Source organism: Esox lucius, chromosome 3 (genome assembly GCF_011004845.1).
Source record: "Esox lucius isolate fEsoLuc1 chromosome 3, fEsoLuc1.pri, whole genome shotgun sequence".
NCBI classification, from domain to species: domain Eukaryota; kingdom Metazoa; phylum Chordata; class Actinopteri; order Esociformes; family Esocidae; genus Esox; species Esox lucius.
In genome coordinates, this window is record NC_047571.1 from 31,442,246 (window position 1) to 31,468,087 (window position 25,842).

General features: G+C 46.5%; 2 protein-coding genes across 5 annotated transcripts in view; both read right to left on the reverse strand.

Annotated features, from left to right (window-relative positions):
- The window catches only part of LOC105025015 (E3 ubiquitin-protein ligase rnf213-alpha), a 52,177-nt gene extending 39,106 nt beyond the window's left edge, over window positions 1-13,071 (reverse strand). Inside the window, exons 1-3 of one of the 3 annotated variants that reach the window (XM_034288999.1) lie at window positions 12,959-13,071; window positions 9,754-9,864; window positions 266-384 (exon numbers count right to left, since the gene is read on the reverse strand). In XM_034288999.1, coding sequence (XP_034144890.1) covers window positions 266-384; window positions 9,754-9,853 — 219 coding nt within the window. In that variant the 5' untranslated portion in view covers window positions 9,854-9,864; window positions 12,959-13,071. Of the gene's footprint in view, window positions 1-265; window positions 412-9,753; window positions 9,865-12,958 lie in introns of all 3 variants that reach the window. The other 2 variants (XM_034288996.1, XM_034288993.1) reach the window with 2 other exon arrangements.
- Window positions 13,072-19,041: 5,970 nt separating this feature from the next.
- On the reverse strand, window positions 19,042-25,814 carry faim2a (Fas apoptotic inhibitory molecule 2a). Of its 2 annotated transcripts, none has more exons than XM_020044156.2 (12): window positions 25,744-25,814; window positions 24,072-24,262; window positions 23,839-23,966; window positions 23,339-23,403; window positions 23,046-23,099; window positions 22,643-22,693; window positions 22,365-22,404; window positions 22,167-22,204; window positions 21,576-21,663; window positions 21,250-21,345; window positions 20,938-20,991; window positions 19,042-20,631 (listed from the first exon to the last, which is right to left on the reverse strand). In XM_020044156.2, the coding sequence occupies exons 2-12, from the start codon at window positions 24,241-24,243 to the stop codon at window positions 20,506-20,508; spliced, it is 912 nt and encodes a 303-aa protein (XP_019899715.1). In that variant the 5' UTR covers window positions 24,244-24,262; window positions 25,744-25,814; the 3' UTR covers window positions 19,042-20,505. The 2 variants fall into 2 exon arrangements, with proteins under 2 accessions (XP_019899715.1, XP_010893611.1); XM_010895309.3 differs by having other exon boundaries at window positions 19,042-20,652.
- Window positions 25,815-25,842: the final 28 nt, after the last annotated feature.

A 25,842-nucleotide genomic window follows, 5' to 3' on the forward strand; every position in this document is an offset into this window, starting at 1 on the left:
AGACACTAAGGAACGTTGATTTTATAATTTCATAATAATAATCATAACCATCTGACCTAATGATAGTCATTTAAAGAAATGTAGAAAAATACTCACAGAGATACGTTAAAAGCCTTATTTAAGGAGACATAGAAAAGGCTCTAGCTTGTTTATGCCATGAAATACAACATTATACCCACTTATATCAACTGTTATGGAATTACTCAGATTCAGATTTAGCAATCCTCAAACTGCATATATTGTGTTTTCTAGTGGGTGTTGGCACCTTTTTCCTGACATTTCCACCTGGTTCTTCACTGCAGTGTGCCAGGGGTGTGTCAGTCTTGCTCCATGTTGGTGCATTTCGTTCATCCTCTGCGTCACAGGTCACGGGTGTTTGTCGCTCTGAAATGGTCCCATCTGAAAATGTGACTGCTGTGATCTCATTATCCTGAACAAAGCTCAATGGCCCACAATGGTTAGTATTAGACAGGTAGATAATTTTTTTTGAAAAAAGCTATAAAAAATGATATTCAAGGCCTTGCACCTATTCTGTCACTTGATGATGATAACACTTTAAATCTTACAGTGGACCAGAGAAGATTACTTCTTGCAGAACTGCCGCAAAAAAGACATTAGCTCTAAGATGGCAATCACCACACTCAGGTTTAATCAATGTATTCAGTATCTTTTAGAGGTTATATCACTGGAATTATCAACAGCAAGAATTTATTGTGCTAGTCAAGGAACAATTAAGGCTTGGACAGTGATTATTGAATTTGTAAGGAATAATATTGGTTAAAGCTTGAAATGTAGGGAAATATGTAAGCCCAAAGAGTTGCAAAAGAAACAAAATGGTATAACTTTAATATATTTATTTCTTTCCATTTTATATTTGTGAATTTACATATATATATTTATAATATTTATTTATTTTTATTCTTTATTTTTATTATTATTACATTTATTTTATTTATTTTTTTAATGTGTGCATCAGGAGAGGGAGAGGTTGGGGTGGGTAAGGGGGATTGGTAGTTAAGGTCTATAGCAATTTTTCTTTAACATACATATGTCTTAGCAAACTGTGTATGTGTACATATGTACAGTGAGGGGGAAAATTATTTGATCCCCTGCTGATTTTGTGCGTTTGCCCACTGACAAAGAATTGAACAGTCTATAATTTTAATGGTAGGTTTATTAGAACAGTGAGAGACAGAATAACAACAAAAAAATCCAGAAAAAAGCATGTCAAAAATGTTATTAATTGATTTGCATTTTAATGAGTGAAATAAGTATTAGATCCCCTCTCAATCAGAAAGATTTCTGTCTTCCAGGTGTCTTTTATACAGGTAATGAGCTGAGATTAGGAGCACACTCTTGTTACCTGTATAAAAGACACTTGTCCACAGAAGCAATCAATCAATCAGATTCCAAACTCTCCACCATGTCCAAGACCAAAGAGCTGTCCAAAGATGTAAGGGACAAGATTGTAGACCTACACAAGTGTGACAACTGCGACCTCTGCTGGTTCACCTCCCCCTGCAGCGGGCGGGCCCCAGCGGTCGACGTCACCTGCTTTCTGACGCCACCGTCTTCATCATACATTTCACCTGTGTCTCGTTTGTGCACCTGTTCCTCATCATCGCTGTTTCCCCCGGTATATATGTTCCCTCTGCTCCCCCTGTCTTTGTGTGTAATTGTCTCTACTAAATGGAAGAGCTGTTCAACGCTTTGTTATACCTGTACTGATTTCTCTCGCTGAGAAACATTAAACCTTCATTCCATCACGCCTTCTCCGGTTCCTCCTTGCTCCTCTCAACCCCCGAAGCCGTGACAGAATTACACACCTAATATACAACAGCAAGGATATGGAGCCCACGGGAGCCACAGGCGAGGTCGGTGTTGCGGAGGCGGTCCAGGTACATTCAACGATGCTGGCCAGCCTAGGCGCTGCAATGGACAATGTCTTAAAAGCGGTGCAGCGCCTAGAGCTGAGCCAGCAGACCCCCGCAGCACCGGCCGTTTCTCCGCCTGCCCCTGCCGTGCCGCCGAGCATGGGGGCACTGCATCTCCCCTTACCCAGGGATTTCGACGGGGCGGCGGACCGCTGCCAGGGATTCCTTCTACAGCTGGACATCGCGCTCCAGGCGATGCACCCTGCGCCGACCGAGGCACAGAAGATCACCTCGCTCGTCTCCTGCCTGTCCGGAAAAGCCCTGGAGTGGGCCACCGCCGTCTGGAACACCGAGCAGCCCACCCAGGGCAGCTACGCCGAGTTCACCCGCCGCTTCCGAGCCGTGTTCGACCATCCACACGAAGGAAGAGAGGCGGGTGAACGGCTGTTCCACCTACGGCAGGGGACGAGGTCGGCGCAGGAGTTCGCACTGGAGTTCCGGACCCTGGCAGCGGGATCAGGGTGGAACGAACGGGCTCAAATCGACCATTACCGTTGCAGCCTTCGCGAGGACGTCCGGAGGGAGCTGGCTTGTCGAGACGTGTCCCTCTCCTTCGATCAGCTGGTTGACATGTCCATCCGTCTCGACAACCTGCTGGCTGCCCGAGGACGTCCCGGAAGAGGCCCGTCCGTTCCACCCTGCCAACCTGACACCGCCGTCCCCATGGAATTGGGGACGGCTGCACTGCCGGGCAGACGTCGGGGAGGGCAGGTGCGGAGTGCCTCCAAGGGGCGACGAGGCCGTACTACTGCACCACACCGCACCTCCCTCCCTGAGTCGAGAGGCGACAGGCATGGCACTTCCGCGTCACCCCAGGTAGCACATGCACATTCGCCACTAACCTCTTCCCTCTCTATGTGCACTGTTCCTGTTAGGTTCCCCGGCTTTCCGCTGATTTCCCGGTGTAAGGCGCTGGTAGACTCAGGCGCAGCTGGGAATTTCATGGATAGGTCTTTTGCCCTGCGGTCACGCATACCCCTCCAGGTCCTCGCCACCCCCCTGCCCGTGAGAGCTTTAGACAGCCGGCCACTAGGGTCAGGTCTGGTCACGAGTTGCACTGTTCCCCTCCTCCTGATTACCGACAGCCGACACAGCGAAACCGTTTCATTTCACATCATCGACTCACCCACGTTCCCAGTCGTTTTAGGTTTCCCCTGGTTGTCCCTACACGACCCCTTCATCTCCTGGTCTAGTCGACGTCTGTCGGGGTGGTCGCGGAAGTGCCAGGGTAGGTGTTTGGGTGTTTCCGTTGGCTCGACCTCGGTGGAAAGTCCAGACAGTGCGCCCGCCGTGCCCATTCCCCCCGAATACAGGGACTTGGCTACGGTTTTCTCCAAAGCCAAGGCTGCTGTGTTGCCACCACACCGGCTGGGGGATTGTGCGATAGACCTCGTTGATGGAGCCGCACTCCCGAAGGGTCACGTGTATCCACTGTCCCGCACCGAAACGGAGACTATGAACGCCTACGTTACGGAAGCGTTGGAACAGGGCTACATCAGGCCCTCCAAGTCACAGGTCTCCTCGAGTTTCTTTTTTGTGAAAAAGAAGGACGGTGGTTTGCGCCCGTGCATCGATTACCGGGCGCTGAACAAGATCACCATTCCGTTCCGCTACCCTCTCCCTTTGATCTCTGCGGAGGTGGAGAGGATGCACGGGGCCCGCTTTTTCACTAAATTAGACCTCAGGAGTGCCTATAACCTGGTGCGTATCCGGGAAGGAGACGAGTGGAAAACCGCTTTTAGTACCACGTCTGGCCATTACGAGTATTTAGTGATGCCGTACGGGTTGATGAATGCTCCTTCAGTCTTCCAGTCATTCGTCAACGACGTATTCCGGGACTTGTTGTGCGAAGGAGTGGTAGTGTATATTGATGACATCTTGATATTCACTGCCACCCGCGCCAAACATGTCTCGTTAGTGCGCAGAGTGCTGGCTCGACTGCTGGAGCATGACCTGTACGTGAAAGCCGAGAAGTGTCTGTTTTTCCAGTCGTCTGTGTCCTTCCTGGGATATCGCTTTTCCAGCACAGGTGTGGCTATGGAGGAGCCTCACATTGACGCCGTGCGTAATTGGCCGACCCCAACCACGGTTAAGGACGTGCAACGTTTCTTAGGCTTCTCTAATTACTATAGGAGGTTTATCCGGGGCTTTAGCCAGGTCGCGGCTCCGATCACCTCCCTTCTGAAGGGGGGGGCGACCCGGTTGCGGTGGACCGTGGACGCGGAGCGGGCGTTTGTGGAACTGAAACACCGTTTCACCACCGCTCCGGTCCTGGCCCATCCCGACCCGTCGCTCCAGTTCATCGTGGAGGTGGACGCGTCCGATTGTGGGCTCGGTGCCATCCTCTCCCAACGGACGGGGTGTCGTAACACGCTCCGTCCCTGTGCCTTCTTCTCCCAGAAGCTCAGTGCGGCGGAGCGGAACTACGACATTGGTGATCGTGAGCTGCTGGCCGTGGTTCGAGCTCTGTCGGCGTGGAGGCACTGGTTAGAGGGGGCTAAACACCCTTTCCTCGTCTGGACTGACCACCGGAACCTGGAGTACATGCGGGCAGCGAGGAGGCTGACCCCTCGCCAGGCAAGGTGGGCTATGTTCTTCACCCGGTTTGTGTTTACTCTCACCTACAGGCCGGGGAGTAAGAACGTCGGGGCTGACGCGCTGTCCCGCCAGCATGACACGGGGGAGAGGCCAGTGGATGATGCTCCCGTGCTCCCGGAGTCATGCATCGTGGCACCGGTGGTATGGGAACTGGACGCGGACATCGCCGGAGCGCAGCGCGACGAGCCCTCTCCGCCCACATGCCCTGAGGGCCGTACGTATGTGCCGGCGTCTGTCCGCGACCGCCTCATCTACTGGGCGCATACATCTCCCTCCTCCGGTCATCCTGGCATCGGGCCAACAGTGCGCGCCCTGGCCGGTAAGTACTGGTGGCCCACTTTAGCCAAGGACGTGAGGGTATACGTCTCTTCCTGCTCGGTGTGTGCCCAGAGTAAGGCACCCCGGCACCTACCTGTGGGCAAGTTGCACCCCTTGCCCATTCCACAACGGCCATGGTCCCACATTTCTGTTGATTTCTTGACGGATCTCCCCCCTTCCCAGGGCCATACCACCATCCTGGTCGTTGTGGATCGGTTCTCGAAGTCCTGCCGCCTCTTGCCTCTGCCCGGCCTTCCTACTGCCCTACAGACCGCGGAGGCCCTGTTCACACACGTCTTCCGGCACTATGGGGTGCCCGAGGACATCGTGTCTGACCGGGGTCCCCAATTCACGTCTAGGGTGTGGAAGGCATTTATGCAGCACCTGGGGATCTCGGTCAGCCTGACCTCGGGCTACCATCCCCAGTCCAACGGGCAGGTGGAACGGGTCAATCAAGAAGTGGGTAGGTTCCTCCGGTCCTACTGCCAGGACCGGCCGGGGGAGTGGGCAGAGTTTCTGCCGTGGGCAGAATACGCACTGAATTCTCTGCACCACTCCTCCACGGGCGTGACGCCGTTCCAGTGCGTCCTGGGCTACCAGCCGGTCCTGGCGCCGTGGACGCCGAGCCAGACCGGTACCCCTGCGGTGGACGACTGGTTCCGGCGGGCAGCGGGCACATGGGAGGCAGTACAATCCCGCCTCCGGCTCGCTGTCCGCCGTCAAAAGACCTATGCAGACCGCCACCGCGGGGAGGCCCCGGTGTATCGGCCGGGCGACCGGGTCTGGCTCTCGTCCAGGGACCTGCCCCTCCGCCTGCCCTGCCGGAAGCTGGCCCCGCGGTTTGTGGGGCCTTTTAAAGTCCTGAGGAGAGTCAACGAGGTAACATATCGGTTACGCCTTCCCCCCGACTACCGTATTAACCCCTCGTTTCATGTGTCTCTCCTCAGGCCGGTGGTGGATGGTCCCCTCCAGGGGTGTGAGGTGCGGGAGGTGCCCCCTCCCCCTCTGGACATCGAGGGGGCCCCGGCGTACTCTGTCCGCTCCATCATCGACTCGAGGCGCCGGGCGGGGGGCCTCCAGTACCTCGTGGAGTGGGAGGGGTACGGCCCGGAGGAGCGGAGCTGGGTTCCGGTGAAGGACGTCCTGGCTCCCGTCCTTGTCCGCGACTTCCATCAGCGTCGGCCGGACCGCCCTGCTCCGCGCCCCCCGGGTCGGCCCCGAGGCCGGTGTCGTCGCGCGGCTGGGGCCGCGCGTCAGGGGGGGGGTACTGTGACAACTGCGACCTCTGCTGGTTCACCTCCCCCTGCAGCGGGCGGGCCCCAGCGGTCGACGTCACCTGCTTTCTGACGCCACCGTCTTCATCATACATTTCACCTGTGTCTCGTTTGTGCACCTGTTCCTCATCATCGCTGTTTCCCCCGGTATATATGTTCCCTCTGCTCCCCCTGTCTTTGTGTGTAATTGTCTCTACTAAATGGAAGAGCTGTTCAACGCTTTGTTATACCTGTACTGATTTCTCTCGCTGAGAAACATTAAACCTTCATTCCATCACGCCTTCTCCGGTTCCTCCTTGCTCCTCTCAACCCCCGAAGCCGTGACAACAAGGCTGGAATCGATTACAAGACCTATGCCAAGCAGCTTGGTGAGAAGGTGACAACAGTTGGTGCGATTATTCTCAAATGGAAGAAAAACTTAAGAACTGTCAATCTCCCTCGGTCTGGTGCTCCATGCAAGATCTCACCTCGTGGAGTTGCAATGATCATGACAACGGTGAGGAATCAGCCCATAACTACACGGGAGAATCTTGTCAAGGCAGCTGGGATCATAGTCACCAAGAAAACAATTGGTAACACACTATGCCGTGAAGGACTGAAATCCTGCAGCGCCCCCAAGGTCCCCCTGCTCAAGAAAGCACATGTACAGGCCCATCTGAAGATTGCCAATGAACATCTGAATGGTTTATAGGAGAACTGGGTGAAAGTGTTATGGCCAGATGAGACCAAAATCAAGATCTTTGGCATCAACTCAATTCGCTGTGTTTGGAGGAGGAGGAATGCTGCCTATGACCCCAAAAACACCATCCCCACCGTCAAACATGGAGGTGGAAACATTATGCTTTGGGGGTGTGTTTATCTGCTAAGGGGACAGGATAACTTCACAGCATCAAAGGGACGATGGGCAGGGCCATGTACCGTCAAATCTTGGGTGAGAACCTCCTTCCCTCAGCCAGGGCATTGAAAATGCTTCGTGGATGGGTATTCCAGCATGACAATTACCCAAAACACACGGCCAAGGCAACAAAGGAGTGGCTCAAGAAGAAGCACATTAAGGTCCCCCCTGTGGAGGGAGCTAAAGGTTCAAGTTGCCAAATGTCAGCCTTGAAACCTTAATGACTTGGAGAAGATCTGCAAAGAGGAGTGGGACAAAACCAGGTGTGCAAACCTGGTGGCCAACTACAAGAACCGTCTGACCTCTGTGATTGACAACAAGGGTTTTGCCACCAAGTACTAAGTCATGTTTTGCAAAGGGGTCGAATACCTATTTCACTCATTAAAATGCAAATCAATTAATAACAGTGTTCAAATAAACCTACCAATAAAATTATAGACTGATCATTTCTTTGTCAGTGGATTTATTTGAAGATTGGGTATATTATATAGAAATGTGGTTTTACGTACGGTATGTGTAGTATATATATATATAATTGTAGACATGTAGATCAATGTGTAGCAGGTGAATATACACTCACCTAAAGGATTATTAGGAACACCTGTTCAATTTCTCATTAATGCAATTATCTAATCAACCAATCACATGGCAGTTGCTTCAATGCATTTAGGGGTGTGGTCCTGGTCAAGACAATCTCCTGAACTCCAAACTGAAACTCAGAATGGGAAAGAAAGGTGATTTAAGCAATTTTGAGCGTGGCATGGTTGTTGGTGCCAGACGGGCCAGTCTGAGTATTTCAAAATCTGCTCTGTTACTGGGATTTTCACGCACAGCCATTTCTAGGGTTTACAAAGAATGGTGTGAAAAGGGAAAAACGTCCAGTATGAAGCAGTCCTGTGGGCGAAAATGCCATGTTGATGCTAGAGGTCAGAGGAGAATGGGCCGACTGATTCAAGCTGATAGAAGAGCAACTTTGAATGAAATAACCACTCGTTACAACCGAACCGAGGTATGCAGCAAAGCATTTGTGAAGCCACAACACGCACAACCTTGAGGCGGATGGGCTACAACAGCAGAAGACCCCACCGGGTACCACTCATCTCCACTACAAATAGGAAAAAGAGGCTACAATTTGCACGAGCTCACCTAAATTGGACAGTTGAAGACTGGAAGAATGTTGCCTGGTCTGATGAGTCTCAATTTCTGTTGAGACATTCAGATGGTAGAGTCAGAATTTGGCGTAAACAGAATGAGAACAGGTTGTGGAGAGTGCTTGCCTCAAGTGGAGGAGTTTAAGTATCTAGGGGTCTTGTTCACGAGTGAGGGAAGGATGGAACGGGAGATTGACATCGGCCTGTCGTGGTGAAGAAAGAGCTGAGCCGCAAGGCGAAGCTCTCGATTTACCGGTCAATCTACGTTCCTACTCTCACCTATGGTCATGAGCTTTGGGTCATGACCGAAAGGACAAGATCCCGGATACAGGTGGCCGAAATGAGCTTTCTCCGCAGGGTGGCTGAACGATCCCTTAGAGCACAGGTGTCAAACCGGTTCCACGGAGGGCCGAGTGTCTGCAGGTTTTCGCTCTCACCTTGTACCTGATTGATTAATGAGTTCACTAATTGGTTAATTTCTACCCCCACCTGGTTGTTCAGGTCTGACCTGGGAACCAATTTAAAGGAAAACCCAAAGACCTGCAGACACTCGGCCCTCCATGGAACCGGTTTGACACCCCTGCCTTAGAGATAGGGTGAGAAGCTCAGTCACCCGGGAGGAGCTCAGAGTAGAGCCGCTGCTCCTCCACATCGAGAGGGGTCAGCTGAGGTGGCTTGGGCATCTGTTTCGGATGCCTCCGGAACGCCTTCCTGGGAAGGTGTTCCGGTCCCTTCCCACCGGGAGGAGACCCCGGGGAAGACCTAGGACACGCTGGAGGGACTATGTCTCCCGGCTGGCCTGGGAACGCCTCAGTGTCCCCCCGGAAGAGCTGGAGGAAGTGTCTGGGGAGAGGGAAGTCTGGGCATCTCTGCTTAGACTGCTGCCCCCGAGACCCGGCCCCGGATGAAGCGGAAGAAGATGAATGAATGAAAAACAATGAGAACATGGATCCATCATGCCTTGTTACCACTGTGCAGGCTGGTGGTGGTGGTGTAATGGTGTGGGGGATGTTTTCTTGGCACACTTTAGGCCCCTTAATGCCAATTGGGCATCGTTTAAATGCCACGGCCTACCTGAGCATTGTTTCTGGCCATGTCCGTCCCTTTATGACCACCATGTACCCATCCTCTGATGGCTACTTCCAGCAGGATAATGCACCATGTCACAAAGCTTGAATAATTTCAAATTGGTTTCTTGAACATGACAATGAGTTCACTGTACTGAAATGGCCCCCACAGTCACCAGATCTCAACCCAATAGAGCATCTTTGGGATGTTGTGGAACGGGAGCTTCGTGCCCTGGATGTGCATCCCACAAATCTCCATCAACTGCAAGATGCTATCCTATCAATATGGGCCAACATTTCTAAAGATTGCTTTCAGCACCATGTTGAATCAATGCCACATAGAATTAAGGCAGTTCTGAAGGCGAAAGGGGGTCAAACACAGTATTAGTATGGTGTTCCTAATAATCCTTTAGATGAGTGTATATGCAGTAATAAATATTAATTTATTGGAGTATTACTGTTAATATGTTGCATAATTGGGAAAGAAATTGTTAAAATAAAATAAAAATATATTACCTGAGATGCAGATTTGGGATTGGGGAAACAATCTGAGGCCACATTCACTGCAGAATTTGTGTGATTCCTCAACTTGATATCCACATCCAAGACACTTCATCTTGAAGTAATCTGTTTGAAAGGATCAACACCAAGGTCAAGTTGGTTTTATATTCAGACAGACATACTGTTACTTCTCAAACATACAGTATATGGCCATACGTATGTGGACACCTGACCATCACAGCTACAGTTGTGCTCAAAAGTATGCATACCCTTGGAGAATTGGTAATATATGTACCATCTGTAAAGCAAATTGTGTCCCACAGGTGTGGGATTTCACCTTTAATTGCCATTTTCACCTTGTGTGTCTGTAACAAGGCCAAACATTCAAGGCTATGTAAACTGTTGCTCAGGGCCATTTGGGTGATTTCTGTTCTAATTTTGATTGAAAAAGGAGACAAACAACTATGCGATAATAAATGGCTTCATATGATCACTATTCTTAAATAAAATAGTTTTTTTTGCATGATAAGTAATATTTTCAAAATCAATGCCATAATTTCGCAATTTCTGTCAGGGTATGCAAACTTATGAGCACAACTGTATATGAGCTTGGACATCCCATTACAAAACCATGGGTATTAATATGGAGTTGGCCCCGATTTTGCAGCTACAGCCAACAATCTTCTGGAAAGGCTTTCCACAAGATTTTGGAGTGTCTCTTGAAATTCGTGCCAATTCAGCCAAAAGAGCATTCGCACATGTGAGCAGTAAGTGCGGCTAAACTCCTGAACTCAATAATAAGTTGGGGTATCCACATACAGTGGGGAGAACAAGTAATTGATACACTGCCAATTTTGCAGTGTTTCCCATTTACAAAGCATGTAGAAGTCTATAATTTTTATCATAGGTACTCTTCAACTGTCAGTTGACGGAATCTGAAACAAAAATCCAGAATATCACATTGTATGGTTTTTAAGTAATTAATTTGCGTTTTATTGCATGACATAAGTATTTGATACATCAGAAAAGCAGAATTTAATATTTGGTACAGAAACCTTTGTTTGCAATTACAGAGATCATACGTTTCCTGTAGTTCTTGACCAGGTTTGCACACACTGCAGCAGGGATTTTGGCCAACCCCTCCATACAGGTCTTCTCCAGATCCTTCAGTTTTCGGGGCTGTCGCTGGGCAATACAGACTTTCAGCTCCCTCCAAAGATTTTCTATTGGGTTCAGGTCTGGAGACTGGCTAGGCCACTCCAGGACCTTGAGAAGATTCTTACAGAGCCACTTCTTAGTTGCCCTGGCTATGTGTTTCGGGTTGTTGTCATGCTGGAGGACCCAGCCACGACCCATTTTCAATGCTCTTACTGAGGGAAGGAGGTTGTTTGCCAAGATCTCGCGATACATGGCCCCATCCACCCCCCCCCTCAATACGGTGCGGTCGTCCTGTCCCCTTTGCAGAAAAGCATCCCCAAATAATTATGTTTCCACCTCCATGCTTCACGGTTGGGATGATGTTCTTGGGGTTGTACTCATCCTTCTTCTTCCTCCAAACACGGCGAGTGGAGTTTAGACCAAAAAGCTACCACATGACCTTCTCCCAGTCCTCCTCTGGATCATCCAGATTGTCATTGGCAAACTTCAGACGGGCCTGGACATGCGCTGGCTTGAGCAGGGGGACCTTGCGTGCGCTGCAGGATTTTAATCCATGATGGCATAGTGTGTTACTAATGGTTTTCTTTGAGATGGTGGTCCCAGTTCTCTTCAGGTCATTGACCAGGTCCTGCCGTGTAGTTCTGGGCTGATCCCTCACCTTCCTCATGATCATTGATGCCCCAAGAGGTAAGATCTTGCATGGAGCCCCAGACCGAGGGAGATTGACCGTCATCTTGAAATCCTTCCATTTTCTAATAATTGCACCAACAGTTGTTACCTTCTCACCAAGCTGCTTGCCTATTGTCCTGTAGCCCATGCCAGCCTTGTGCAGGTCTACAGTTTTATCCCTGACATCCTTACACAGCTCTCTGGTCTTGGCCATTGTGGAGAGGTTGGAGTCTGTTTGATTGAGTGTGTGGACAGGTATTTTATACAGGTAAAGAGTTCAAACAAGTGCGGTTTATACAGGTAATGAGTGGAGAACAGGAGGGCTTCTTAAAGAAAAACTAACACGTCTGTGAGAGCCGGAATTTTTACTGTTTGGTAGGTGATCAAATACTTATGTCATGCAATAAAATGGTAATAAATTATTTAAAAATGTGATTTTCCAGGATTTTTGAAATGCCCCTATGATAAAATTTACAGACCTCACATGCTTTGTAAGTAGGAAAACCTGCAAAATCAGAAGTGTATCAAAAACTTGTTCTCCCCACTGTAATACGTTTTACTAGTGTTCGTAACATTACGTTTTAGCCACGTTTTGGTAGAGCACTGTAATGTAACCTAACGTAACGTAACATAACATATCATACGAAATCGGGTGGCATAGATTTACGTATAAAGGTTTACGTATTCCAATGAGACCAGGTTGGAATACATTACCAACTTTATTTCCGTACCATAACAGGCTATAAAGCTACAGAGCACAATGATTCATCAGTCTGAGAAAGTTTCACTTTCAATTACTCCTCATAGAAAAGTATTTGAAGAAGCAAAAGGCGTATGAGCAATGAGCAGCAGATGAATTGCAATTTCCCCCAATAACAAAAATAAACGTTTTAAATGAGTCCGCCCTAATATGAAACTCCCTCCCTTGGCGCCAGACGCGCTAATTCTACCCCAAATACGTTAGAATTTATTGACTTTTGTTGGCATTCTTCCCTTCGGTTTTCAACCCATCGTTGACGGCAATACTTTGTTCGTTTTTGTAAATAGAGTTTAATCGGAAGTAATTAATTATAACATTTACATGCTTATTATCTAGGTTATGAAAAATCGACATCATTGCATAACGATGTAATGGATTTTAAATTAATTGATATCCCATGCAGAACTGTATAAAAACGGTGTCTCTTTTCTATCAATACAACAGGTACATTAGCATATAGTAAACAACTGTCCCATAAACCAGTTGTAATACCTTAGGCGTGCCATCTCCGGGATAATTGAACAATTATTAATCCGTCTTATCGAGGTCAATTAATACTTTCTTACTTTAGACATCTGATTCTCACATACTATTATATGTCAAAGTAGGAAATCACAACAGGCTTTTTCTTACCCTCGGTTCTTCATCAGTCAACTGGTTGATTCTGTCCAAAGTCTACTGAAAATGTCAGGATTCTGCAGTTTATATAGCCTATATTTTTCAGTTTCGTTTCCTAACAAAGGGCACGGCTTATTACTTCCACTGGATATTGGTAAATAATGCATTAGTAATGCACGAGTTTCCGGGGGTGTAGCCGGCGGACCATCTGGCAGGTCACAGGCGAATTGGTAAAAACATATATTTTTTAAATAAATAAATGCATTTTTTTTTATTAGGTGATTAGCTGTTGCTGACTAACGTGCAGTTGTCCATATCTGGATTTTTTTATAATAGTAAAAAGTGATTGGTATTTGCCCTACAAAATGTTAGGCGGCTACTTGATGTTCAACTCAAGGAACATCAGTCCATTATCTTAAAAGACTAGTGTTTCATATCAGTTCTTTCAGAACTATAAAGATGTTAAAGCTTCACTCATATTTATTGGACACAGCAAAAGGAACAACAGAAATAGAGATTCTATTAAAACTATATGGATGTGCTCTTGTTTAATAAAATAGAAAACACACATATAAACAGGATTGGGGGCCTTATTCACAAAGCATCTTAATGCTAAAAGTACCTCCCATCTAGCTGATTTAGGAGGAACTTAAAAACAATGGGCGTGTCAGTCCACATTTTTTTTAGGACTCCAACATTTTTATTTAAACAGTATTTCACAATGCGTTTCAGTGCTATGGCCCTGAATATAATGGCCCTGAAGTATTTATATTGTAATATAAATACTACAGGTTATGAATAAAAGCGTAGAGGCATATAATAAAGGTTGTAATATGTGCATCGCAATCGCAAGTTTTAGAGTCAGTATTGCATTTTAAAGATTGGCTTGTAAAAGAGTCAACAACCAGGGTAGTCTACATCGTTTAATTCTCTGTATAATAATTATAATGCATTTTAGAGATTTATTTTCAAAATTGGTGGACCAGTGTTACAGAGCAAGGACGAAATCAGGAATATCAGGCTCTATATAAAAAACATTTAATTGAATGTTGGCCTGCATTGAACACCACATAAAGGCTACATGAAAATTATCTAAAATGTATTCCAGTGGTTTTGGTTGTAGGGCATTCTTATAGCACTAAATTATGCTCAAACCGCTACAAAAGCCTACTGGCTACCCTCTGAAACTGTAACTGAAAGTGTGAACAGCCTCAGTGTTCCCTGTAATTGCGTGGAAGTTAGCTAATGACCAACTGTGTCATCTGGATGGATCAGGCAATAAAGTTGGAGGTTCCCCTGATGGCTGAATACAGATTTTTCCCCCAATTTTTCATTCATTCATTCATTCATTCATCTTCTTCCGCTTCATCCGGGTCCGGGTCGCGGGGGCAGCAGTCTAAGCAGAGATGCCCAGACTTCCCTCTCCCAAGACACTTCCTCCAGCTCTTCCGGGGGGACACCGAGGCGTTCCCAGGCCAGCTGGGAGACATAGTCCCTCCAGCGTGTCCTAGGTCTTCCCCGGGGTCTCCTCCCGGTGGGACGGGACCGGAACACCTTCCCAGGAAGGCGTTCCGGAGGCATCCGAAACAGATGCCCAAGCCACCTCAGCTGACCCCTCTCGATGTGGAGGAGCAGCGGCTCTACTCCGAGCTCTTCCCAGGTGACCGAGGACCATGGCCTCGGATTTGGAGGTACTGATTCTCATCCCCACCGCTTCACACTCGGCTGCAAACCGTCCCAGCGCATGCTGAAGGTCCTGGTTTGAAGGGGCCAACACGACAACATCATCCGCAAAGAGCAAAGACGAAATCGTGTGGTCCCCAAACCTGACACCCTCCGGCCCCTGGCTGCGCCTAGAAATTCTGTCCATAAAAATTATGAACAGAACCGGTGTCAAAGGGCAGCCCTGCCGGAGTCCAACATGCACTGGAAACAAGTCTGACTTACTGCCGGCAATGCGGACCAAGCTCCTACTTCGGTCGTATAGGGACCTGACAGCCCTTAGCAAAGGACCCAGGACCCCATATTCCCGAAGCACCCTCCACAGGATGCCGCGAGGGACACAGTCGAATGCCTTCTCCAAATCCACAAAACACATGTGGACTGGTTGGGCAAACTCCCATGAACCCTCCAACACCCCGTAGAGGGTATAGAGCTGGTCCAGTGTTCCACGGCCCGGACGAAAACCACACTGTTCCTCCTGAATCCGAGGTTCTACTATCGGCCGTATTCTCCTCTCCAGAACCCTGGCATAGACTTTCCCGGGGAGGCTGAGAAGTGTGATCCCCCTATAGTTGGAACACACCCTCCGGTCCCCCTTTTTAAAAAGAGGGACCACCACCCCAGTCTGCCATCCCAAAGGCACTGTCCCCGACCGCCACGCGATGTTGCACAGGCGTGTCAACCAAGACAGCCCCACAACATCCAGAGACTTGAGGTACTCAGGGCGGATCTCATCCACCCCCGGTGCCTTGCCACCGAGGAGTTTCTTGACCACCTCAGTGACTTCAGCCCGGGTGATGGACGAGTCTACCTCTGAGTCCTCATCCTCTGCTTCCTCAATGGAAGACGTGACAGCGGGATTGAGGAGATCCTCGAAGTACTCCTTCCACCGCCCGACGACATCCCCAGTTGAGGTCAACAGCTGCCCACATCTACTGTAAACAGCGTTGGTAGGGCACTGTTTCCCTCTCCTGAGGCGCCGGACGGTTTGCCAGAATCTCTTTGAGGCCAGCCGATAGTCCTTCTGCATGGCCTCACCAAACTCCTCCCAGGCCCGAGTTTTTGCCTCCACAACCACCCGGGCTGCAGTCCACTTGGCCTGTCGGTACCCGTCAGCCGCCTCAGGAGTCCCACAAGCCAACCAGGCCTGATAGGACTCCTTCTTCAGCTTGACGGCATCCCTTACTTCCGGTGTCCACCACCGGGTTCGGGGATTGCCGCCTCGACAGGCACCAGAGACCTTACGGCCACAGCTCCGAGCGGCCGCTTCGACAATGGCGGTGGAGAACATGGTCCACTCGGACTCAATATCTCCAGCCTCCCTCGGGATCCAGTCGAAGCTCTGCCGGAGGTGGGAGTTAAAGAACTCTCTGACAGGAGACTCGGCCAGACGTTCCCAGCAGACCCTTACAGTCCGCTTGGGCCTGCCGAGTCTGTCCAGCTTCCTCCCCCGCCATCGGATCCAACTCACCACCAGGTGGTGATCAGTTGACAGCTCCGCCCCTCTCTTCACCCGAGTGTCCAAGACATACGGCCGCAGGTCAGATGAAACGACAACAAAGTCGATCATCGACCTGCGGCCTAGGGTGTCCTGGTGCCATGTGCACTGATGGACACCCTTATGCTTGAACATGGTGTTCGTTATGGACAAACTGTGACTAGCACAGAAGTCCAATAACTGAACACCGCTCGGGTTCAGATCAGGGGGGCCGTTCCTCCCAATCACACCCCTCCAGGTGTCACTGTCGTTGCCCACGTGGGCGTTGAAGTCCCCCAGTAGAACAATAGAGTCCCCAGTCGGAGCACTTTCCAGCACCCCTCCCAGAGACTCCAAGAAGGTCAGGTACTCTCCCCCAATTTTTAATCTGTTTAATTATAGCAGTAATTAAACATAAGGACATTTTAGTTTCAATACATCAACACTAAACTTTCAAATTTTCCAGCAAAGTATACCAATAATATCCTTTGCTTGAAAGTTACAAAATATCCTTTTTGGTTGTAGCTATTTTTTAATAGTGTCAATGTCAATTCAGCCAGAGGAAAAGCCTTTAAGTTAAATAACTGTTAACTAATTTGCAAGACTTGCAATTAACATTAAAAGTCCATACGCAATTGAAGTTACCTGGAAAATTTACCCAAGGGTGGAAAAACACAACAAAAATCTTTCAACATATTTTACTTTTTCATCAAACATAGAAGGATAAAAATGTATTGCACAGTAACCGAGTTCAGTAATCAGACCGCTGCTGTGTTTAAACTTGAGGCATTTTGTAACAGACGGTAATGTCACTGCACATAGGCTAGCAAGTTAGAAGTACAAAATGTGGTACTAAAGTTCACACACACAAAGTAATTTACACTGTATAGTATATAGCCCCACTACAACATTCCATTTTGTGCCTTAAATTTCTCAGATGTTATCCGCACACATTTTAAAAAGCAATAAACTATTGTAGACTTCTGACAGGTGAGAATCCTGAGCATATAACCTTCAGGTTTATTTAATAAACTGAAAAATCCACAATATGAAACAATGACCGCAGAGGTCATTTAGATTTCACTAGACCAAAAATGAATGTGATTCGTGTGTGTATGTATGTGTATATACATGGGCATAGGTTTGTGTTTCATGTTGGTTCCCTAGGATATTCAGTATTTTCCAGGGGTCCAAACTAACCTGTCTAATATTGGGGTGGGGGTTCCAAAATTTTCATAAGGAACTATACAGAATCTAACATTATTATTATATCCTGCAACTACACTGTTCTGTTGGTTCATGTCAGCCCACTATTGTCAAGTGTTAGTGCATTTCATTACACTACAATAAAACAACCATGGTCTTTTATTTGTAATGTGAAATAATACTGAGTGGGAAAAAGTAGTAAGGACAACACTGAATTGTGACACAGACTGAATTAAGTAAAATCTGAAGATAAACTAGATGTAGTATTAAATCAAAAGATTGTGTAGGCATATAGTATAAGTAGTCATACACAACTTATGACATGACACATTTCAAGAAATATTCAAGTAGGAATAAAAGCTACTTAGGTAAGATTTATACAAGTAGAAATAACAACTACTTAGGTAAAAGTTAATTTACATCCTTTCCACCTTAAAAAGGTACCAATATAGTCCCTACAATACATATCCATAAAGAGCTTGCATTTGGCAAGTAAAAAAATAAAGCATTGATGAAGTTCAAAAAAGTGACTGATGAACAAGATTTATACAAATAATTAACTCATTTTCAGCAAGGTTAGGTTAAATATTACATTACTTTAACTAGTCAAATATGTATACATGTCGATTGCACATGATTAAGAATGTATTTACAAAATGTTTTCTAAAAACCTTCAGTTACTTGTCAATATAAAAAAAAAATCACAGATGATTTTTATCTATATAAATCACCCAAAACGTTTGCTTTAACATTTTTGGTCACCCAAAATTAAAGTTTGCAGCCATGCCGTCATATAAAGGCAGTAAGACTTAATAAATCATACAAAATAACAGGTATGTGACAGTTACGGTGTTTCTATGACATGTTTGAAACGAGTTATAAATCTGATGTACACATAGTTGGAGAGAACACATGTTTACAAGTAGTCCTGTAAACATGTAAAAAAAAAAATAATCTGTTACATTACCAACAAAAATATTGTAATCGGGTTACAGATACTTCTGAAAATAAATTATGATTACTTTTGGATTACTTCAATTGAAAAATATTAACACACGTTGTATGTTTGAGTTTACTATTTAATGTTATAAAAACATTGGTTATTTGAACCAAAATATGAATTGGGCGCCTCAGTTGTGTGTGATCATCATGCGGGCAAAGGTGGACGTGCATAACCAGTTTAGTGACGGAGGAAGCGCTAGTAACATTTCTCCGGTTTTGGTTGGTTGGATGGCTGGTAAATAATTATCTTCGATAATATTAGCCAAGTCATATAACATTTTATTTAGTTATCTACTCTACGCATAATTCTCAGAACAATGATAGGCAATAGGCCTACCTGGTGTTATATCTTTTTCAAGTTTCAAGGTTTATTTGTCAAATGCACTGAACAACACAGCCAGGACGAGTTGCACCAAATCACTTTTACAGGAATTGTTTAATAGATTAGGCAACTATTTGTTAGATAGCTGTAACATGGCATGGCCTTCAATATAAAACATATGGAATTAACCACGACATTTGATGAGAAAAGGTGTGTGCCAAAGGATGATTATTTGCATTTGACGCGGCCACATCAACTCCGTCCATACAGGTAGGCCATGTGATTCTGCTTGCTTTGCATCTCTAAAATTGTGTTAATTGGTTATCATTGGCTGCAGACGTCATTTACTTTAAGCTAAGAGTGCAGGTTTATAATCACAGTTTATTTCTTTCATTTTTGTTTTGAAAATCCATCACTGGTGGCCATAATAATCGCAGGTTACGTTGGCGCGGGTAAATCTTATTAAACGCAAAACAGAACTAAACTTTTAAAGCCATCTCAAACGTGCCTCTATACAGTGAGTATATACTGAGTGCACATGTCAAACCGCCAAAAACCTTTGAAAGGAACGAAGCTGTCAACTCATCCCAAAGCGTTTCCTTGCTTCAAATCTGGCCTTGAAATCTTCCATGTCAAATGCAAGTTTCCGATTCTCTACCCTTCTTCTGGGAAGTGCCTAATAGACACTCGCTCATTGATGTGGAACGGAGGACTGGTGGAATATAATGAAAACTAGTCCTGCTTGCCCTTTTACGCCACATATATGAGGGGGGAGAATGTGTGCACACACTGAAGAAGGATAAAGAATCAGAAACTAAATAAAATGAAATGGATAAAAAAGCATAACTTGTGGCCTTGAAAATGTACGAGTTTCAAAGACCCAGCTAAAAACGAAAAATCCATAGAAGCCTTCATCTGGCAAGGTAAATCAATAGCTTAAAATAGGATTCTTAAGGACATTTAAATACATCATTTTGGATTAAAATCCATGAGACTGAATTCTCAACATTAAATGAATTTTCTCCAATTATTACAAGAAAACACAAGAATAGTTGGACAACTACAAGAGACGTAGTCTAGTATCCACTTCAATGGTTAACCATTACTCACCCTGAATAAAGATGGTTACAGTTTATCCATTTTCACAAACTGATTGTCCACAAACTGCACACTTAGCATATTTTCAGCAGTCTCACTGTGATTTGTCAACAACACCTGGTCACGTCTGGTCAACAACTCTTTACGACATTTCCTCTGGGAACTACCAGACCTTAAAACACTTCCTTTGAGAAGATCCAGGAACTACCAGACCTTAAAACGCTTCCTTTGAGAAGATCCAGGAACTACCAGACCTTAAAACGCTTCCTCTGAGAAGATCCAGGAACTACACTGTCAAAAACACACAATGACTGGCCTAGATCAGTCGTTACCCTCACAAAGGCCTGTAGCTCACGCCGCTGACACCCCCCCCCCTCAGGGAGTGGCAGAGGCTGCAGCGCCGCCCAGTGGTAGGGGTCGACCTCACAGCGGTGACACTAGTAGTCTATGGGAGAAGTAATAAAAGCCCTGGGGGGGGGCGTAACGGAGCTGCGTTTCAGATAGGGACTACACACATTACATGACCTCAGGAAGGAGAATGGTCTGAGGAAACCACAGGCAACCACGTGGGGGATGCACAAAGCAGGCAAGGGAGCTTATGATGCAGCACTAGGGGTGTGTGTGTGTGTGTGTCAGTCTACTCGCAGGCGTGTGCACCAAACTGAAGTATGTTGGAAAGGCTATTTGTGTGGGAGCCAGGGCAGCTACGGAACGGGACCACAAGGCAGTCTGACTTCACTCCTGGCTGCCGAACAGCTGCAGGAGGAAGAAGAAGATGTAGACCACATCCATGTATAGGCAGAGGGCCCCGAAAACGTGCTCCTCGGGACTCAGGGCGTAGCGCCGGTTACCCATCAGCAGCTGCACGTCAAAGGCCAGGAACTAGAGACGGGGGGAGGGGGGGGGGTTTAGAGGAGAAGAGGGTGGATGAGAGAGAAGGGGATGAGAGAGGAGGGTGGGGAGGGAGGGAAGAGAAGGAGGAAAGAGACCATAATAATATCAGGAAATCAGAATTGTAAACTAAACTAGTTGTCAGCTGACATCCACATGTAAAACACTGACACATCCAGAGGACTGCATTCAGATCAGTCGTCTCCATTACAAGAGACACCTTTCCCACAGAACGCAGTGATCGTCCAATTCACTGATGGATGATTAAGAAAGTACCAAAGTGAAGACCAGGGCCCCCAGCCCGGCATACGCTGTCTGCAACCACGGTATCTGCAGAAGACAAGACAGCGTGATCAGAAACATACTCCACAGTCACCAGCACAGCATAAAGGAGAAACGGTCAACCAGGTACAATCTCAAGGTGAGCTTCCAGGTCAATTGGGCAGGTCAGCAGGAGAGAAAGTCTTTAAATTACATTTCTAAGCGATAACTAACCAAAAATACCTTGATATGTATCTAGGCTTATTGTTAACTTAAATGCTGAAACATGGTGGCAACAATCACTGTGGCTTTGAGAGGCGTTCTTACGTATCCGTAGGGGGCAGTGAAGACGAGCAACAGACCAGTCACCATCAGCACCATCATCAGAGAGAACAGCAGGCCGTGATAGGACGTGAAGTCAACCTGGAACACAAGGGGGCCAAAGACATCGTCACATCAACATTGAACACAAACACATCACATCAGCGTGGAACGCCAAGACAATACAGGGAAAACAAGCGGCCAGGCTAAATAGGTAAACAACACAGTCAAAGTCGCAGAAATGTTACGAACGAGTCACGTTGATCTGATACATTTCAAGAGTGAATGAACGCAGATGGAGCCCACAGCCGTCTGCTTGTAGAAGCGCTCACCTTGGTCTGGAAACAGAAGAGTGTGATGGACAGACACACCAAGGCAGTGATTCCCACACACAGCATCACCACCTCGGTGTTGTGGTAGCTGTGGACGTTCAGATGCAATTCAATACCAATCAACAATCCCAGCTTAAAACGCTGTACCACACACACACACACCACACCCACACACACACACCAACCGCACACCACACCCAGACACCAAACACACACCCAGACATCACACACACACACCGCACACCACACCCAGACATCAAACACACACACACACACCGCAAACCACACCATGACATCACACACACACACACCGCACACCACAACCAGACACCGCACACCACACCCAGACATCACACACACACACACACACACACACACTGCACACCACACCCAGACATCACACACACACACACACACTGCACACCACAACCAGACACCGCACACCACACCCAGACATCACACACACACACACACACAAACACACACACTGCACACCACACCCAGACACCGCACATACACCCAGACACCGCACAACCACACACACCACACCCAGACAGCCACACACACACACACCACACTCACACACTTTACCTAGCCAGCATTCCAGCCATGTAAGACATTGCCAGTGTCTGTATGAGCGGGGATAAAATAAACATATGAGGAACGCTACAGTTTTACCATCACATCGTTTTGAGTAAATCAGTTGGATTCAAATTTTTACAATACTATTGAGACATTAAGTATGTGCATAAATATCAAGCAGAAACAATGTAGCTTAGGGACACTTACGAATATCCCCAAGAGGATGAGGTTGGTAGGGTACTGACGTCTGCAAAAAGACAACGCAATAAGACGGTTAAGACAAGGTTTAGAAGCACCACCAACAAACAAATCCCATCACACAAAATATAGACCAACAACTTCATATCAAAACTTGATTTTAAACAACACTTCATTCATTTCGTTAGAATAATAATAATATAAAAAATAACGAAATGCAAGAAACATGTATAAAGATGACCTGGTAACTGTAAGACGGTTATGTTTTGCCTGAAGAGTTTTCTTACCGGGTCCTGGTGCTGCAGACTAACACCAGGTATGTCCCCATGAACGTGATACTGGAACATTTAGTAGGCAGTTAGGACATTTGGATCGAAAGCTCAGTGCACCTCATCTCCAAACAACAAAACCTAATCTCCAAACAAAACTTCATCTCCAAACAACAAAACCTAATCTCCAATCAACAAAACCTAATCTTCGACGATCGATAATACCATGAAGAAAATATTATTTGCTGACAGATCTACACAGCAAACAGACAAAAGGTCCCTTTTCATGGTAATGAAATGTCTGACCGCTAAATACCACAGTTTTTATTCAATGTAGTCTTCACATTTAAGTGATCTCATGATATGCATAATGTCAGAAACGTTGTATAGATTTGTCATGAGTATGTTGCAGAATACTCACTACGAAGCAAGGTAGAGGATTCGGTTGTACTGCACAAACTGCCGGACTGGTTCACTGTACAGTTTGGGGAGATTACATTCATGATGACATTTTATAAGTAGATGGGAACCAATTCTTTACGTTGTTTTTAGATACATTTTATCATAAGATAAGCTTGTTCTATGGATTTGTCGATCTGAAGTGTTCGATTTGGATTCCATTAAAAAAAACAAAGTTTCCCAATCCAAAAAAAGGTTTAGTAAATTGGGCCTCAAGTGTTCTCTGGTGAGTGTTTACATGTTACTGGTTCCTACCAGAACGTGAAGAGTGCCACAATACCAAAAGTCACCAATAGCTGGACCATGAGAATGGAGAAAACCTGAGGATGGAAACCGGACATGTTAGACAGCTTTTTATAACGTTCCTAGCTTAGAATTCTCCTCACAGCTAAAGCAGAAGGGCATTTCACACTACTGAGCCATATCAAACTGCCCCAATCAGCCGTTCGGGTGCCGTTGTGCCTGCGCCAGACTAGCCCTACACCATAGTATGTTACATGAAAGTGCTCGGCACGATGCAAAAAGGTGTGAAAGGGGGAACATCTGCAGACCGTTCCAAGGTGCTTTGCTGTTCCATTAAAAGGCTTAATCCTGTGATCAACATACATAAAACGTACATAAAAGATGTTAATGATCCAAATCAATGTTTATTAGGCCAACGGTAGAGAATGTGAACACAAACGGAGCTACAGGCACACCCTCGTCCCACCAGTGGTCGTGGCAGGAGGGCACCAGAGGGCACCGGAGACTCACACCTTGCGAATGAACATGCGTCGGATGTTCTTGTCTTCCCAGTCGCTTCCGTTGAAGCTGTTGCCCCCGCCGCTGGGGTCAGAGAAGGGAGAGAACTGTCCGGAAGCACGGGGGCTGGAGAATCCCGGGCCTGGCAGAGGAGAACAAGAAGGGCACATCCAAACAGACCAGTCCATAATTCTGATGTTTCACTCAGTGGTCTTTGGGGCCAATCGCAACAGGGCCTCAGACTTACCGGGACTGGGGGGTGTGTAAGCCCAGCTGGGGTGCATGAGTACCGGTGGTGGGGGCACGGGGGGGGCATGGTCACTATAGGGGGGCATTGCCACCCTCATTCCGCTGTAGCCCTGCTCTTTGTCCCCGGCCACGGCTTCCGCGTAGCTGGGCGGGGCAGCTGGTGTACTCATGGTGAGATGTGGCTAAAGGCTGAGAAAGACAAAGGGAGTTTTGAGACTGAAATCTAATTTCCAATAGCCATTATAAGGCTAAACATCTACTGCCTGTCCCTGCACAACTAGAAATAAAGGGTACATTTGGGGAGTATTCACATAGTTTTGATTAACACTTCACTCGTCACACAGTTCAGGCACATGAGAAATACATACAGCCCCGGAAGAAATTAAGAGGCCGCTGCACCTTTTTCTTTGCTTTCCAAGAAAGTTGAAAAGGAACGTTTTGAGTGAGGAACAGAAGCGTTCAGTTTGCAGTGGTCTCGTAATTTTAACCCTTCTGTTCCTCACTCAAAACCTTCCTTTTGTGTAAGTTCAAAGGGAGTCTAAATGAGAAACCAACCTTTTCCACCACTAGGGATGTTGCAGATATATTGTTTAAAAATCAAAATGAAAGATGGAAACAAATTACAGATCATGTAAAACCTTGATAAAGACTTCACATAATAAATCAAGGTTATATAATGTAATCGGGGCATGTTGTACAAAAACTGTTCCTATAAACATGATGGTGTTATGTAACCTGTACTGTCTTGGCCAGACTGTGGAACACAAAAGATCCAAACTATTTGTACTGGTTCCTTAACATCTTACAAACCAACACAGGGGGATGGCTGTGTGGAAGACCAGCTCTGTGACCACTTTCTGGAAGCCATGAAAAATGACTGACCGAAATGCAACGAGGCATGGCCATCTACTCTATATTGGCACAATGGCACGTGCCTTATTGGTTAACCAGAGTAGAATCACTGTCATACCTCAGTTAGACATGAAACATCAAGTATGAGAGCGAGTCGTGATAGAGACACTTTTACAACCTGTGACCAAAAATTGCTGACCGCATCTTTAATGGAAAGTTCTCAGTTCAGAGTAACGGAGACCAATAAATCGTAACCTTACTGCCCTCTACCGCACAGGTAACGAATCAGTGAAGACCCCTAATTTAGCCGCAGTAATAAGAGGTGCCGTTGATTCGTCAAATGTTACTGGGGCTGGAGCAAAATCCGGCACGACACCACGTAATGATGTACTTACCCTTGGGGTAATGCAAGTAAGCTAGCCAAGTCTAGCTTTCACACTCGGGATATCACATGGGTGGGCACATAGCAACGCCACATATAACATTAGGTAATAAGCCTCTTCTAATTCATATTAGCCATTATTAGCCTCTATAGATGACTATCGTATTGCCCAATTACATGCATTACCCTGTTGAAAAAACCCAATCTGTACTGTTTACGTTACCAACGCAGCGACTGTGATGACAGTTGAGAATAGCTAACCAACATTAGCTTAATACGGTGGCTGTCTAGCTAAAATGTATGTATCCGACCCACTTTATATAACAAGCACGCCAATTACAATTACGTCCGGTATATTGAGCGGGTGCTGGAAGGCAAGTATATCTGAAATTATCGTAAGCTTGTTAGCCAAATGTCAGTTAACATTTTTAGGTACCTGTTAGTAGACAATCGCTCAACGATAAATGAAACCGTAGCAATGGAATCATCGTCACGTCCGGTTACTGCCTACAACACAGTGGCACCCATACACGAA